The sequence below is a fragment of the Hyaena hyaena genome, unplaced genomic scaffold (genome assembly GCF_003009895.1).
Source record: "Hyaena hyaena isolate Hyena2069 unplaced genomic scaffold, ASM300989v1 scaffold_770, whole genome shotgun sequence".
Classification (NCBI taxonomy): Eukaryota; Metazoa; Chordata; class Mammalia; order Carnivora; family Hyaenidae; genus Hyaena; species Hyaena hyaena.
The window spans coordinates 546,936-562,421 of record NW_024081405.1 but is presented as its reverse complement, the minus strand read 5'-3'; the positions used below and the strand labels follow the sequence as shown (position 1 = coordinate 562,421).

Here is a 15,486-nt window from a genome sequence, read left to right as displayed (position 1 = left end):
TTGCTCCCCCAGCTCTTAAGACACTGCCAGACACAGAAAAGACATTCCACAAATACTGAATGAGTAACTGACAACATCACCGTGCTCTTGGTTTACCAAAGGTAGAATCTCAAACTACCCTCTGTCCCTTGACCTTTGGGATTTGATTCCTGCAATTACAGAACCATTTCAGGTGTCCTCTCCTTTCCTTTATCTCTTACACAAAGAAGGAAATGAGGGAAACTGATCATTGGAGGTTTTGTGCCAAAATTCCTTTTTGGAAGACAAAGGACTTGAAGCATATGGTATCCAAACTTTTTTTTTTTTTTTTTGGAAGACTGGACTTATACTTTCCTAGGTGTATACTTTGGTCTGTTTGATCATGAAGACCTCTGAAACTACACAAACCCCATTGCTATGCTGTGAGGCATAAAATTGGAGAAATGTTTAAATGCTATTGGTCCCGTTCTTTCTTTCACTGTGAATTAGGAAGGAAATATGGAGATGTACAGTACACTGGTTAATAAAAACCCCAGTGTCCTAACCTGATACCAGGTTTAGTCTTTTAAGACCAGAGCAAGTAACTCTCCACCTCAAAGGTAATAAAAGAACCCAAGTGAGCACTCCATTCGCCTTCCATTCTGTCTGTACTCTGATCCCATACCTATAAGCTTCAAGGGGAAAAAATGGATTTTTCTCCCTGTACTTAATTCTTCTGTTTCCACTCCTGATTCTCAGTTCCTCCATTGTTATCTCACAAAAGGTTACACCTCTCAACAAAAATAAGTCTTGAACTTCAGATCTGGAGATTGTGGTCTTAGGGTAAGAATGTATGTTACTCTATATTATACGTTATCAATGGTCATTATTTGTATTATTATTCCTGTTGCTTTTTGAGAAGGTAAAGTAAGACTTTTACTTTAATAAATGGAAGATTTGAGAGTTTGTGTGGTTTTTTGTTTTTTTGTTTTTTTTTTACCTTAACATTGTTTTGTGTTTTTCAGCATACTAGAAGAGAGAAGCATAGGATTTGTTTCTTCGCACTTTGGTTGCTGTTTCCTGGAGGAAATTTTTTTTTCTTTCTTCCTTCCTCCTTTCTTTCCTCTCCTTTATCCTATATACACATAATAGAAATTTAGGCTAATTAATAGGGAGTTAGATGTATCAATTATAAACGGGTAGTCCCAATGCATTTGTATAGCTACTTGTGGCTTACAAAGTAAATGCTGATTATTTTTGCTGAATGTAGATCTTAAGCAACAGAATTATGTTTCCAGCTATTTTTGACCACCAAAATTGATAATTATGGTTAAACAGATCCCAAAAAGTCTGTGTCCTCTGGGGTATGCTAAACGTACACATAAGGGGCTTTTATTAGGTCAACACCATTATTTTGTTTTCAAATTGTTTCCTATTTCTAGAGATTTATATTCAGTTATTTGAACTCTATGTAATTAAGAAAGACATTTAACTGAGATTAAGCTTACTTAAAGTAACCAAGCTCTTTTTGCCTCCTCATTGATCTTGGGTTTCAATTCCCTCCCACTCATGTCCCTTCTACCTAGTGTAGGATAATTTTCTTGGATGAAGAGGATGGAAACAAATTTAGATTTATAGCCCCTTCCCTTGCCAATGGTCTACCACACTTGCCTTTTTCTCCTTACTTGTCTGTATCATTCTTCCAAGCATCAGTCCATTCAATGGAACGTTGGTCTCCTTTAGCACATTCCAGTGCTTTGTGCCATGTTTACGTTTCCATTGCATCATGACTTTTCTTGTATCTTCTTCTACCCACACATCTTCCCTTGTAGCTATACCTTCACATACCCTTAAAAGTACAGATTTCTTTCACAGATTTACCTGTAATCATAACAAAGCCTACCTTGCCACAAGGGCACACAGCTATAAACTTCAGCCAGATAAGCTTTCTTTTTCCCAAAAGCTGCCTTTTTGGCAGCTGATAGAAACATCGATTATTCATATCCACAGAAATTGGATATTTCATTTGGACTTCCACATGAAAGAGATACCTGAAGGAACGTGGAGAGAAGCACCAGGCATTTGGAATGTTCTATATGGCTCTGTATTATTTTCTGATGTCTCTGTAACATTTGACTTTTAAGTCTTAGCCTTTAAAAAAAAAATCACAATAATGAAATAAAGAACCAGCTTTGAGTGACCAAGCTAAAACTACTTTAAATATGTTCTAAAACTGTGCTTTAACAATTTCCCCACAGCCTTATTGGCCTGTGTAAGAGATACAGGTACTTTAAGAAAATGTTTCTGGAAGATTGTATCTGAGGCAGTTTATGAGCTGAAGCCAAGGCTAAAGCATTGCTAAGGGAATCTGTTTCCCTGGGATACTAATTAACTCCAGATATTGCATATAAATTAAACCAGCAGCTACTGAGAGAAACAACTTATGGGAGAGGAAAAATCTGAAGAGGTTTGAAAGAAAAGTGCTATCTTCTGATTAGAGAAAAAGACATCAGGGACATAGGAGGAACCCTTTTCTCTGTGGCCCATCATTCTATTCTTTCCAGAAGCTTCTACCCTTCTCTCTTTCCTTTTGTTTTCCCTTTTCCACAATGGCAGGTGTGATTTATTGGATAGCTAACTAGTTAAAGAGTTTCTTCCCCATGGGACCTGCCCTCCCTCATCTCTTTACAAAGGAAGCTGTTCTCTTGATGGAGAGCCACCTAACGCTACTCTCTAACTTGCCTGGGCACAAACGTCCCAAGCTCCTCCCTTGGAGATTCTGATTCAATGGGTCTGGGACAGAGCCTTGGAATGTGTTGTGTGGAACATGTTTCCCGGGTGATTCCTAGGAGCTGGAGTTTGGGGAACACTGCCTCTGATAATAAGATACCATCCCTGTCCCTGCCATGCGACAGCTACAGTTCTGACAGGGTGACTACAGCTCAGAGGGGAAGGTGTCAATGACTGAAGTCTGCAGCTATCAGCCCCCCTTACCAGACAGCTTTACTTTTTTGCTATTAAATGGTTTAAGGTTAGTTGTTAGAATAAAGAGTTGCCTTTTTGTTTTTAATGTGCAAATATACGCATACCAATCACTTCTTTTAGGTAAACCTACCAGTGCCTGATGTACTGCTTGCAATCTGGACTATCGTATACCCACTTCCTCTGGTGGCAACACCCCAATCTCGGGTTTTGTTTAGAACAAGGCAACCTTTTCTGATCCTCTCAATAATGTCAGCTAACTACAGAACATCACTGTGCCACAGCCATTGGCAGTGAAAGTGGCCAAAATAAGCATAGCAGTTGAGCCATCCACAGAACCTTCCACGCAACCCAGGTGTCAAAATGGGTTCATACAGAAATCCACTGTGATCTAAGGCATCTCTTTTTCTCTTAACAATCACTTTCCCAAAAAGGCCTGCAGAGACACCTCTGATTAGGCCTAAATGCACGTACATATCATCCCCATGGCCTTCTGGAAAGAATGAAAGTACGTGTCTGTTATTTGTTACTTTATCATTCCATAGTTTGAAAGTTCAACCTATTTATTAGCCATGGTCTCGTTAAAACCACAGATTAAGAGTAGCCTGAGGCACTGATAGCTAGTAGCATCGCCCAGGTATTGCTGAATGAAATGGTTTTTTGTGTGTTCATGATAAATAGCTTGTCAAGAAAACAGTTGTGCCCATTCTCCTCCTAACCTTAGAGACCCTTCCAGCAAGGGGCTGCTCTTAGAAAAGGCAAACATGCCCTATGCAATATCAGGATGCCTCTGCTCTTGAAATTACAAATTACTTATGACTGTCATGGTTCTGAAGTTTATTTTTAAAACCTGACTTTGAGCTTATTTGTCAATTGTTAACCTCTAGTTGACTGCATTTGAGTTTCTCATTTCTCTTGACCAATTTCATACATTTGCTTACATCTCTTGGTAAATAAAATTAAATAAAATAATCTGACAAAAACATTCGTGTAAGCTAGCTATCATTCAACAATGGATTCTAGAAAATTTTTTCTATTAGTTCGCTACAGGTGATATGTAAATCTATGTGGTTGTAAAAGAAATAACTGAGGTAGGAGAGAAAAATAACCTGTGTGAGTAAGAGGGAAGTTAGTAAGGCATTATTCATTTCACAAAGACAGAAATTCATGTGAAATGTTCTTTGGCCAACCAACTATATACAGTTGATCCTTGAACAACACAGGGGTTCACAGTGCCAAGCCCCCTGCACAGTTGAAAATCCAACTGTGCGCCTGGGTGGCTCAGTTGGTTGAGCGTTCAACTTAGACTCAGGTCATGATCTCATGGTTTGTGGGTTCAAGCCCCACATTGGGCTCTGTGCTGACAGCTCAGAGCCTGCTTGGGATTCTGTGTCTACCTCTCTCTCTCTGCTCCTCCCCGCTTGCACTTTGTTTCTCTCTCTCAAAAATAAATAAACATTTAAAAAAGTTTTTTTAAAAAGGAAAATCCAAGTATAACTTTTGACTCCCCAAAAACCTTACTAATAGCCTACTATTGACCAGAAGCCTTACTGATAACATAAACAGCCAATTAACATATATTTGGCATTTTATATGTTTTATATACTGTGTTCTTGCAATCAGTAAGCTAGAGAAAAGAAAATGTTAAGAAAATCATAAGAAAAAGAAAATACATTTATAGTATTGTACTGTATTGAAAAATCCACATATAAGTGGATCCATTAAGTTCAATCCCATGTTGTTCAAGGGTCTCCTGTATTTCCTTAGAATCTTGGTTTTAGGGACACCTGGGTGGCTCAGTCAGTTAACTTCTGCTCAGGTCATGATCTCATGGTTCGTGGATTCAAGCCCCACGTCGGGCTCTGTGCTAACAGCTAGCTCAGAGCCTGGAGCCTGCTTCAGATTCTGTATCTCCCTCTCTCTCTGACCCTCCCCTGCTCATGCTGTCTCTCTCAGAAATTAAAAAAAAAAAAAGAATCTTGGTTTTAAAGAAGGACTCTGAAACGTCATTGCTTCCTGCCAAGTATGTGGAAGGGCACTGAATTGATGATAGGGGTGCCCAGTTTTGAGTCGAAGTGGGCTCTTGCTCTGATTGTTCCTGGGCATAATTTTGGATAATCATTTCACTTCTCTGCTTCGGGTCTGTCTTCAGTCAATGGGGAGAATAAAAACATATGTCCTACGTCATAATATACATCCCACATCATACAGTAGCCATGAGGAATAACTGCAGCTTGCCTTGAATGCAGCACAGCAGGCTCCAATTAACATGAACAGATTCTCCATGCATCAGGTGCTAAGGACAGTGTTAGCGGTAACCTGTATTCCCCCACATAGATGAGCCAAGTCTTTCCCTAAAATCTTGACTTACTGAAGTCCCAGATACCCAGATGTAAAAGACAGGGTAAGGAATTACATTGCAAAAGAAATGAGGAATAATCTAACATGGGGCAACATCCCCAAAAGGGGATGCCGTGAGGCAGGCTGGGTTTTCATAAGCTCCATCATGTGCCAGGACTCTGATCAGAGAGCCTGCATCCACCACAAGATGTCTGTTGTCTAATAAAGCCAAGCAAGAACCAGCACTGGCCCAACCGTTCCATGGCCAGGACCCTAGAAGGAGAAAAACAGCGCTCTGAATAATTCACAATAGTGGCCACACAAGCACGGAGCCAAATGGCAGAGATAAATGCTCTGAGAGCTTACCAGCCCTCATTTTCTTCCTGATTCCTTCCTCATTTCTTCTTGCAACATCAAATGATACACAAAAAAAGAACATCTCTTAAGGCTAAACATGTAAGAATCTATTGATAGGTCTGTGGGGCTCAATTACACTATTTCAGAAAGCAAGTTTGCCTTAAGACCGAGACTCAATTTAACGTATTATTTCTCGTGCTTTTTTTTTTTTCCTGTCAAGAATGAGAATAAAACAGAAGATGAAAAATAATAAAACTGGGAGACTGGAGTATGTAATGCAAGGTACCTACAAATCTAGACACAATCCTAATGCACCGAGAAGTCTTCTTGACCAAAAGAAGATTTCATTCTAACTTGATGCTGCTCTTGATGTGAATAGAGGATGTACCGTGGCCCAGAAGCCTGTAGCTTCAAGTAGGCAAAATACAGTCATCACAAGTTACTCTTTGTTAAGATTTCTATTTCACAGTCAACATGCCTTGGCAGCAAATCGTTATACTTACTGCAGGTAAACCAAGGAAAAGGTCTTTTGGAAAAATACAAATTGTTTACCTAGCAACTCCCGGTGAACAATATGAACAGTGCATATTGATGAACTGGAGCCTATGATCATGGAAAATTCACTACAGAAGAAAAACAAACACTGCCTATTGCATTAAGTATACAGCATGCCTTTTCTGCTCAGTACAAAATCTACTGCCCAGAAGATAGTAAGACTGATGGCCTGACAGTAACAATGTGGCAGGATGCTGTTCTTTTTTTTTTTTTTTTTTTGCCCCGAAATAAAAAATAAAATGATAATGCAGTCGAATATCCCAATTAAACTCCCATCCAATTCAAAATTCATCTTCCGAGCTGTCGGCTAAGAGCATTACTCGATCTTGCATGCTGTTGAATTCTCTCTGCTGGAGAAAGAAAACAGAAAAGCATTAAACCCTTTCTGCTGCAGAGCAAAACTGAGAAACAGTCCCCTTTAAAAGACACACTGACACGCAAAGCAGCAGCTGCAGGCAGCTAATCCAAACCACTGGGCATGTCAGTACCATTCACGCATCATTAAGCCCCGTGTGCTTTAATAAGCAAATTAGAAAAGCGAAGAATGTTCGGAAGCTGATTAGGTTTTGCTGTTGTTGGTTCCGTACCTTTCTCTTATGCCTTTTGAAGCCATTTCTCCTTCGCCGATTCATAACCTTAATGCTGTAGAGTGCTCCCAAGATGAACAAGGCTCCAGCTATCCCAACCCCTACGGGAACCAGCATCCCAGACATGTAACCAGCCTGCACAGAAAAGGAAACATGCATTAGGATGCTGAATGGACCACTGCCCTGGGTTTCTCATTTTTGCTGGATGGCAGCAGGTTCTTAAACACCTGGAATTCTCCTATCTGCTTTGCTATCAAATAGCACCTAGAATAAAGGTACTTTACGGGAGGAGGCAACAGAGAGAAAGATATGACTATTTTTGGAAAGTCAAGTATTTAGAAGAAGTATTGAAATAAATCACCCAGACCTAGAGGCTCCACCAGCCATGTCCTCATGTACATTTATCAACATCAGGTTTTGGTGGCAGAAATATAATTTGTATTAGAGACGGATGAAGTAAGCTTCCCAGAACACCAGGACTATTAAAATGCTATAAATTGGAAATATCAGCCTGAGACAAGTTCCAAGGGGGCTGAAGTGCCCTCTGGAATACTGTGCTTCTTGGGGGGCAAAGGGAGGGCCTTGACATTGGTGGCTGCTCTCTCACGACCTCAGCTGCATTATAGTAAGAGAAGGAAGATGGAGGATGCTAGATGTTGGGGCACAGACAGGAAAGACAAGGAGGGGAGAGGGTGTGCACGTAAAGTGGGATTTATATGAAAGGAAAAATCTGCTCAAGAGACAAGACCAAAGTTGGGGCTTGGGAGGGAATTCTGAGCATCCCCGGCCTCAAAGAAAGGAAGTGGCAGAGAAGGGTACAAAGATCACTGCCAACCACACTGACACCTTCCAAAGAGCCTGGAGGTATCTGGTAGCTGATGTGTCTCCAATGTTCCCAAGGTGTCACTACGAATATGTTGCTCCTAAGAGAGCAGTGTGATGTCCACACATCTCTGGGCTCGGATGAGTAGCTACTAACAGTACTCTCTGCATCTTGGCCAATATGTATTGGCCTAAGCATTATGTAACTTACCTAGAGTGCTTTCATTGAAAAACGCGGTGCTGGTTTGTCTTCCAAGAAGGCCCCCTTCTAGAGGCCCACCCAGACAAAATATATAAAAAATTAAAATTTTTGAACTTTAGATAGGCATTATTGGGGGCGAGGGGCTTGAGTCTGTTCATTTACTTGACTATTTCTAAACTTTCTATTATAGCACAAACTATTTCTAGTACCTTTTGGAATGAGCCAAAATCAGAGAGGGACAGAGAAGAAAAGTTTTCTAAAAGAGTGCTGAAGTATGCAGGCTGTGATGCTTTCTCAACATTTCCAAAAGTACATCAAAGGAACACACAAGACCGTATAAAACTGCAGCTCCCTCCTGCACCTAGCCAGCTCAACCACTGGTTCTCATTTCCAGACTCTTGTGTTAGAGCAGAATATGGAAATTTTTCCATTAATTGGAGAACAATAGCATTGTTCATCAGCCTACTAAGTGTTTTTCTCCAAGAAACAAAGCCCAGTCACTTTTCAACACATTAATATGCTTTGCAGAAACCCAAACTTTTTCTCCAGTTCTTCCAGATCTACATAAAGCTTATAAAAACTGTCATTTTCCATGTGGGAAAATGCCAGACAAGAGCAAAGTTTTGGTACTCTCACAAGAAGTGTGAGTATATCGTTTTAAAACCACCATTCCCAATGCATGGAAATGTATGTACATATTGAAATACGACCATTTAAGCCCATAGATTAGACTCTAAGAGGATGATGTGCATTCAAATGATGATGTTTGAGCTTTTGGAAGCTCAGCTCGACCATTCTCTGTGTGGGTCTCCTCATACTATGTGACTTCACCTCACACCAATAGCATGAAGATTCTAAAAAGTGTCACTCTTTCCCATAATTCTTATTTACACATTTAGACTTCTTGTTTCTAGAACTTTAAATCATCTAGATTTCACCAAAACTCAACTCATATCTCTCTCTCTCCTCTCTTTTGTCCCCTCATGGGTGTGTGTGTGTGTGTGTGTGTGTGTGTGTGTGTGTGTGTGAAACATTTGCTTTGAAATTACAAGATGGGATCAAAGTAACCTCCTCTTCAAGTGTATTTCAATCATTCCTCTTCAAAATCAGACTAATGGAGAAGAAACTTCCTAACTCGCCCATGACTTGTTTCCTGCACAAATGAAAACAAGTAAGATACGTGTACATATCTTTTAAGTTCTAAATCCTGCCCCTTACCTCTTCTCTGTTCAAAACATTGGATGTACATGAAGCTCCACATGTAACACATTAAGAAGGACACACTGCACCTGCGTATATTCCAACTGAGAATGCAGAACTTGAATTTAATCATGAGGAAACATCCAATCCACCTAAAATGAAGACTATTATATATTTTTTAAAAAGTCTCTATTCTTTTGGGGCACCTGGGCAGCTCAATCGGTTAAGTGTCCAACTCTTGATTTACGCTCAGGTCATGATCTCATGGTTCGTGAGTTCGAGCCTCACATCAGGTTCTGCACTGAGCGAAGAGCTTGCATGATTCTCTGTCTTCCTCTCTCTCTGCCCTTCCCCCCCCCCACTCTCTCTCTCTCTCTCTCTGTCTCTCAAAAATAAATAAATAAATGTTTTTTTAAAAGTCTATAGTTTTTTAAATGTCAGTGTTGTGAAAGATAAAAGATGGCTATAAAAATGTTCCAGACTATAAAAACTAACAAATCATGACAATCAAAATGAGTTGCATGACCCTAGACTAGGTCCTGTACTGGTGAAGAAAAATGCTTTTAGAAAGGTACTTTGAGGGGTACCTGGGTGGCTCAGTCGTTTAAAACATCTGACTTCAGCTCAGGTCATGATCTCGCAACTCGTGGGTTCAAGCCCCGCATCAGGTTCTGTGCTGACAGCTCAGAGCCTGGAGCCTGCTTCAGATTCTGTGTGTGTGTGTATCTCTCTCTGCCTCTATCCCACTTGTGCTCTTCTCTCTCTCAAAAGTAAATGAACATTAAAAAAAGAAAGGTATTTTGAGTATGTTGAAAAAACTGAAATATGGATGCCAGATTTGATAAAAAGTACTGTATCAATGTTAAATATACCCAAGCTGATAACTGTACTGCGTTTGCTTACAGAATATTCCCACTCAAAGAAAATACACACTAAAGTATTTGGAGTCAAAGCACCATGGTATATGCAACTCTTCCTCAAATGGTTCAGAAGAAAAAGAGGCAGAAATGGGGGGACAGACCAGTAAATGAGATAAAATGTTAAAAACAAGTGCATCTGGGTAAAAGGTAAAGGGGCATTCTTTGTACTTATTCTTGTATCTTTTTTTTTTGTAAATAGCTCCAAATAAAAAGTAAGTTTTACATTTTTTAAATTATTACTAGACATAGTTGTTTTTAGTTTACGTTTGTTTTGGGGTTTTGTTTACTTTGTTTTTACTTTGTTCATAAGAACATAAAAAGAGAAATACTTTCATAAGAAAGTATTCCTTCATAGGATAATGTATTTATTCAGAAACATCTGTTTTGTGCTCGCTTCGGCAGCACATATACAGAAACATCTGTTTTCAAGAAAGGTATAAGAAAACCAAATGACATGCTGTACTGCCTAAAATCTGCTGAATTAAGATAGTGCCCTTATATTGCTTTGCAACAGTGGTTCTCAAACTTCAGCATGTGCCAGAATCCCCTGCAAGACTTGTTAAAACAGATTGTTGGGCCCGGTTCCCAGAGTTTCTGACTCAGTATGTGTAGGGCGGGACCCAAGAGTTGCATTTCTAGCAAGGTCCCAGGTGATGCTGATGCTGTGGGTCCGGACCACACATGAGAATCTGTTGTGCAGTATACTCCCGGTCACCCATTTTCCAGATTACTTCCTAAAGCTAAAAGGAATAGAATGATCTTGGTGACATAACAACAGAGCTGGCCTTTATTATGTTACTGTAATTGTTATGATTCTCCAATTTTGAGAAGAAGTTTAGATGCTGAAAAGATATATCAATAGGTAGCCAAGTTAGGATTTGCCTAACGAGCATCACCACCTTGGACATGTAACCAGAAAGAAAGTGATGATGGAATGAGTACAGGGCTGTCCCTCAATCCTCATTCACCTCTTCTTCCAGAGCAGTAGAACCTCCCATTCAGGCTGGGTAACAATCACTTCTCCCTGCCTTCTGTGCAGCTGGCTGTGACCATGTGATAAATCTCACTAAGAAGATAATATGCTAGTGGCAGGTGCAACTTGCAGGCCATGCTCTTTAAGAGGGGAGCACAGCCTTTATCCCCCACTTTTTAAGAATAAGAGCGCCTTCATCCTCCCTTTTAACTGGGGGGAGGTCTCTTTGCCTTCCCTTTTCCTACTCCCTCTGGCTAGAATATGGACCTAGTGAAGTTGGAATTGCCATCCAGGACCATAAGGTGACCTTGGGAGTGAAGGTCCACAAATGGTGGAGCATCAAATACAAGAAGCCTGAGCCCCTGTCACAGTGTTGCTTCCCATTAACCCTAGACTGCTACCTCCAGATTCATAAATGAGAAACAATCTTTGTCTTGGTTAAGCCATTATCATGGGGGGGAGGGGGGAGTTCTCTGTCACTCACAGCTGATCTTAATCCTAACTAATAGAAAAATCCAAAACAATAACAGCAAAAGGGATAATTCAGAATTTTTTAGAACACTCTTCTTTCTAGAGCCAAACCAACTAACAGAAATACCAATATTGGGTACAATTAAATAAAGCAAGACTGAGAAGATGTCCTGGTCGGCCAAAGAGCCAGTCAAGTAAGTATTTAGTTTTCAGGTCTAAGAGATTCTGTGACTTTCATCAGAGGCAACAGTTATGCTCCCAAACAGTTTCTGAAGATAATAACTCACAAGACTTTTATAGATGACAGCACACCAGCTAGCTAGATAGGTGAAAAAGGGAAGTAAGGGAGAAAGAGATGGAAAGATAAAGGAAGATACATATACACACATGTGTGTGCACGCATCTGAATGCACGTAGCAGGTAAGTATATAATATTTCACTCACAGAGGAAGGGGGGATATGGGAAAGATTACAGTGAGTTCCTCCAAAAGAGGGCCAAAATACGAAGAAATAGGGCATCAAATAAGCCAAACATAGTTAGAATCTCAACTATTTTTTCTTTTTTTTTTTTTTAATTAAAACATACCGAAAAAATACTACAGAAGAAAATAGAGAGGGGGCTGGAAAAACTCAATCCAGAAAACTAAGGGTCACACACAAAATTATTTCTCTTGGTGAAAACGAGTAGAGAGAAGGTGCCAAGCCTTTGAGACAAAATAAGAAGGGTCTACAGAAATAGAAAATACAGCCTTTCTTTAAAACTGCACAGATTTTTTTAAATTGTGGCAAAGCTATCTATAGATACAGGTAAGAAATTTTGCAATATCTGACTTCAAAACTGACTTTCTTAAGGGTTCTTTGTGCTTTTTTTTTTTTTTACTCAGAAGGATATTTTCTACAGAAACAATGATATATAGATTCCTAAATAAATCTACCAAAGCCTATTTCCTTTTCATTGCATCATATTTTCTCCTGAAAAATAACAAGAAGCCCTACTAATGTTAAGTATGTTCAGTTCTTAACTTTTGAGCTTTCTTCCCCCTAAATGCTACTCAGTCTGTCTGATCCTACCTCCCTTAGACAACTGGACCCGTAAGAGCTATGAAAATGGCCTCCAGTAACCTTAATATGCTTAAAATTTTTCAATATCACTTTTAATATGTACGAACACATAATAGCCTCATTCTCAAAAACCAACTATGCTAAACTTTACTAAGAAGCACAAAGATCATAATGAGGAGAATTGATATAATCATACAATTTTGGGGCACCTGGGTGGCTCAGTCAGTTAAGTGTCCAACTTTGGCTCAGGTCATGATCTCACGGTTCGTGGGTTCGAGCCCCAAGTCGGGGTCTGTGCTGACAGCTCAGAGCCAGCTTCGGATTCTGTGTCTCCCTCTCTCTCTCTGCCCTTCCCCTACTCTTTGTCTCTGTCTCTCCACAACAAAATGTTTAAAAAAACTAAAAAATATAATCATATGATTTTAATTGTAATTTATTCTTTAACATTAGGCTGTGGCAAAATAAATATTGATCACCCCAATATTGAGAATTGACTTCAAATTATAAAAATGATGTGGAATGCCATCAACAGAAGTAGATCTTGGGACTGATGATTTAGAAGTAACCCAATATCTGGTAACTGAAAAGATTTCCATTCACTAAATCCCCAGTTAAATCTGAGCTAGGTTGTAGTAATGAGATCTGACACAGGCTACAGCAAAGAATTCAGGATTCCATCAAGATTTTTTATGAGTAATTCCAGTTTAAAATTTTAAGATAACCAAAAATGTAAACTTGGAGAGTGTTGAAAACCAAAAGAAAATGAAAAACAGGAACCTGGATGGAAATTAATATTGTCAATGACAGACAGAGACGGCAGAACTAGCCCTGGAGAGAAAAATCTGTTTCTATAGTTGGCCATTCCAAGCACGTCAGCTCTGTGTCACTTAGTGCGTAGCGGCGCTGTGAGAGACTACAGAAGAGCTGATCTAAGGACAGTGCTCAGGGGCCCAGGGGTTTTTCTTCCATCCCACCCTGCACTATGGTTTAAGGATTCCCTTTCCATCCCAAACTTTTATTTGTAACTCAAGTCTATCCGTTTTTGCCGTTGGGTCAGAAGAATCAATGTCTTCCAAAATCCAAGGTGTTTCTGGGATGCCTGGGTGGCTCAGTTGGTTAAGCATCTGACTTCAGCTCAGGTCATGATCTCATGTTTGTGAGTTAGAGCCCTGCATTGGGCTCACATCTGTCAGCGCAGAGCCCGCTTCGGATCCTCAGTCTCCCTTTCCCTCTCCCTTTCCCCCTCTCAAAAATATAATAATAATAATAATAATAATAATAAATGTTTTTTTTAAATCCAAGGTTTTGCTTCCTCATACAGGAGAATCAGGCTTACAAGAGCCTTGCATTGGGACAAGAAACGCTAAACACAATGATATTCCATTCCTGATTCCTGAAAGAAACTCCACCTTCATACATAAGGATATTTTACAGCCTTGAGTTATACAAGAAGGAAATTAAAGGAAGGTCTTCCTTCTTGCTGGGCTTGTGGAAGTGGCCTTGCATCTTCGAGTAGGTCACCAGAATCAGAATGATGAATTAAAGTTCCGTTACTTTGAAGATCTTTTATTTGACAAAGCCATGCCCTTTAAGGTAAATCCAAAGGAAGAAAATACTTCTCTTACCTTGTCTTTTAGTTTTTCCATCCAGCTTCTCACTAGGGAAAATAAGAGAATAAAATGTAAATAGCCATCTTTTTACTTATATTTCATTGAATTAAGTTAATCTGATAACTTATATTTCATGGTATTAAATTAATTTGATGCACTGGTTTCATTATATAATATACTGTGAAAGAGTCAACAGTATTAACGTGACGATAATAGTCTTGTTTTTATTCTCATTTATTTAAAAATGCAACAGAGGGGCACCTGGGTGGCTCAGTCAGTTGAGCATCTGACTCTTGATTTTAGCTCAGGTCATCATCCCAGGGTCATGGGATTGAGGCCCAAATCAAGCTCCAGGATGAGCATGGAGGCTGCTTAAGATTCTCTGTCTCTCCCTCTCCCCCTCTCCCCAGATTGTGCTCTCTCTGTCTCTAATTTTAAAAAAAATGCAACAGAGAGCATAAGCATATCCTTCATATCATCGTTAGATGAACAGAGAATATTTTTGTTGTTAAATGTATTTTATTACTATTGAATGCTTTAGAGGGAGGTCTGGGGTAGGATACAGGAAATCACCTTTAAAATATCAAGTTCATTCCTGACCCATACACCACCAAATAAAATAAATAAAATAAAATATTAAATTCATGTCTCATCTGACATTTTCTCCTTTACTTTATTCCTCATATTTCTCAGTTTTTAAGCTCAATGAGTATTCTGCACTTGAATCAATGTCCAAGCAAAGTAAGGTAGGAAGGGGCAAAGGGCAGGCTGGGGCTCCTCAGCACTGGCTCCAAAGAGAAGCATTTGCATTCACAGTTGAAGAAGGAAATTTTGACCAAAGGCAAGAACAGGAAGTATTTCTGAGACATACATAGCTTGAAAGTAGTACCACTCCATCATAACACAACCACTATAAAAAAAGAAAAGCAACAATCTAAAAAAAGCCGGGGGGGGTGGGGGTGGGGGAAGCTGCCTGAGTGGCTCAGTCAGTTAAGCAACAGACTCTTGATTTCAGATCAGGTCATGATTGAGGGTTGTGGGATGTCCAGCATCATGTTCCCATGGAGCCTCCTTGGGATTCTTTCTCTCACTCCCTCTGCCCCTCTCCCTTACTCGCATGTGCTCTCTTAAATACATACATACATACATACATACATACATACATACAACCAAAGGAATAAAAATTGATAAGGGAATGCAAAGGCAAGACAAGAAAAAAAATCAGAAAAAGAGAAAAAAAGATGATTATTTATAAACAGAAGAATCAATGCTGAATTTTTTTTAATAGTTTATTGTCAAGTTGGTTTCCATATAACACCCAGTGCTCATCCCCACAAGTGCCCTTGCTGAATTATTTTTAAGAATAGAGAAACACCACACTGACAAAAGGGGTTTGAACTGATACAACTTTTTGGAGATGTGGGAAGGGACTTGCAATCTATCTTAA

At 39.6% G+C, this 15,486-nt stretch overlaps 1 protein-coding gene across 1 annotated transcript; it reads right to left on the bottom strand.

Moving 5' to 3' along the window:
* Positions 1-6,417: 6,417 nt before the first annotated feature.
* On the bottom strand, positions 6,418-14,078 carry LOC120221336 (armadillo-like helical domain-containing protein 4). Its single transcript, XM_039218674.1, has 3 exons — positions 14,055-14,078; positions 6,780-6,914; positions 6,418-6,542 (listed from the first exon to the last, which is right to left on the bottom strand). The coding sequence occupies exons 1-3, from the start codon at positions 14,073-14,075 to the stop codon at positions 6,474-6,476; spliced, it is 225 nt and encodes a 74-aa protein (XP_039074605.1). The 5' UTR covers positions 14,076-14,078; the 3' UTR covers positions 6,418-6,473.
* Between the last annotated feature and the right edge of the window lie 1,408 nt (positions 14,079-15,486).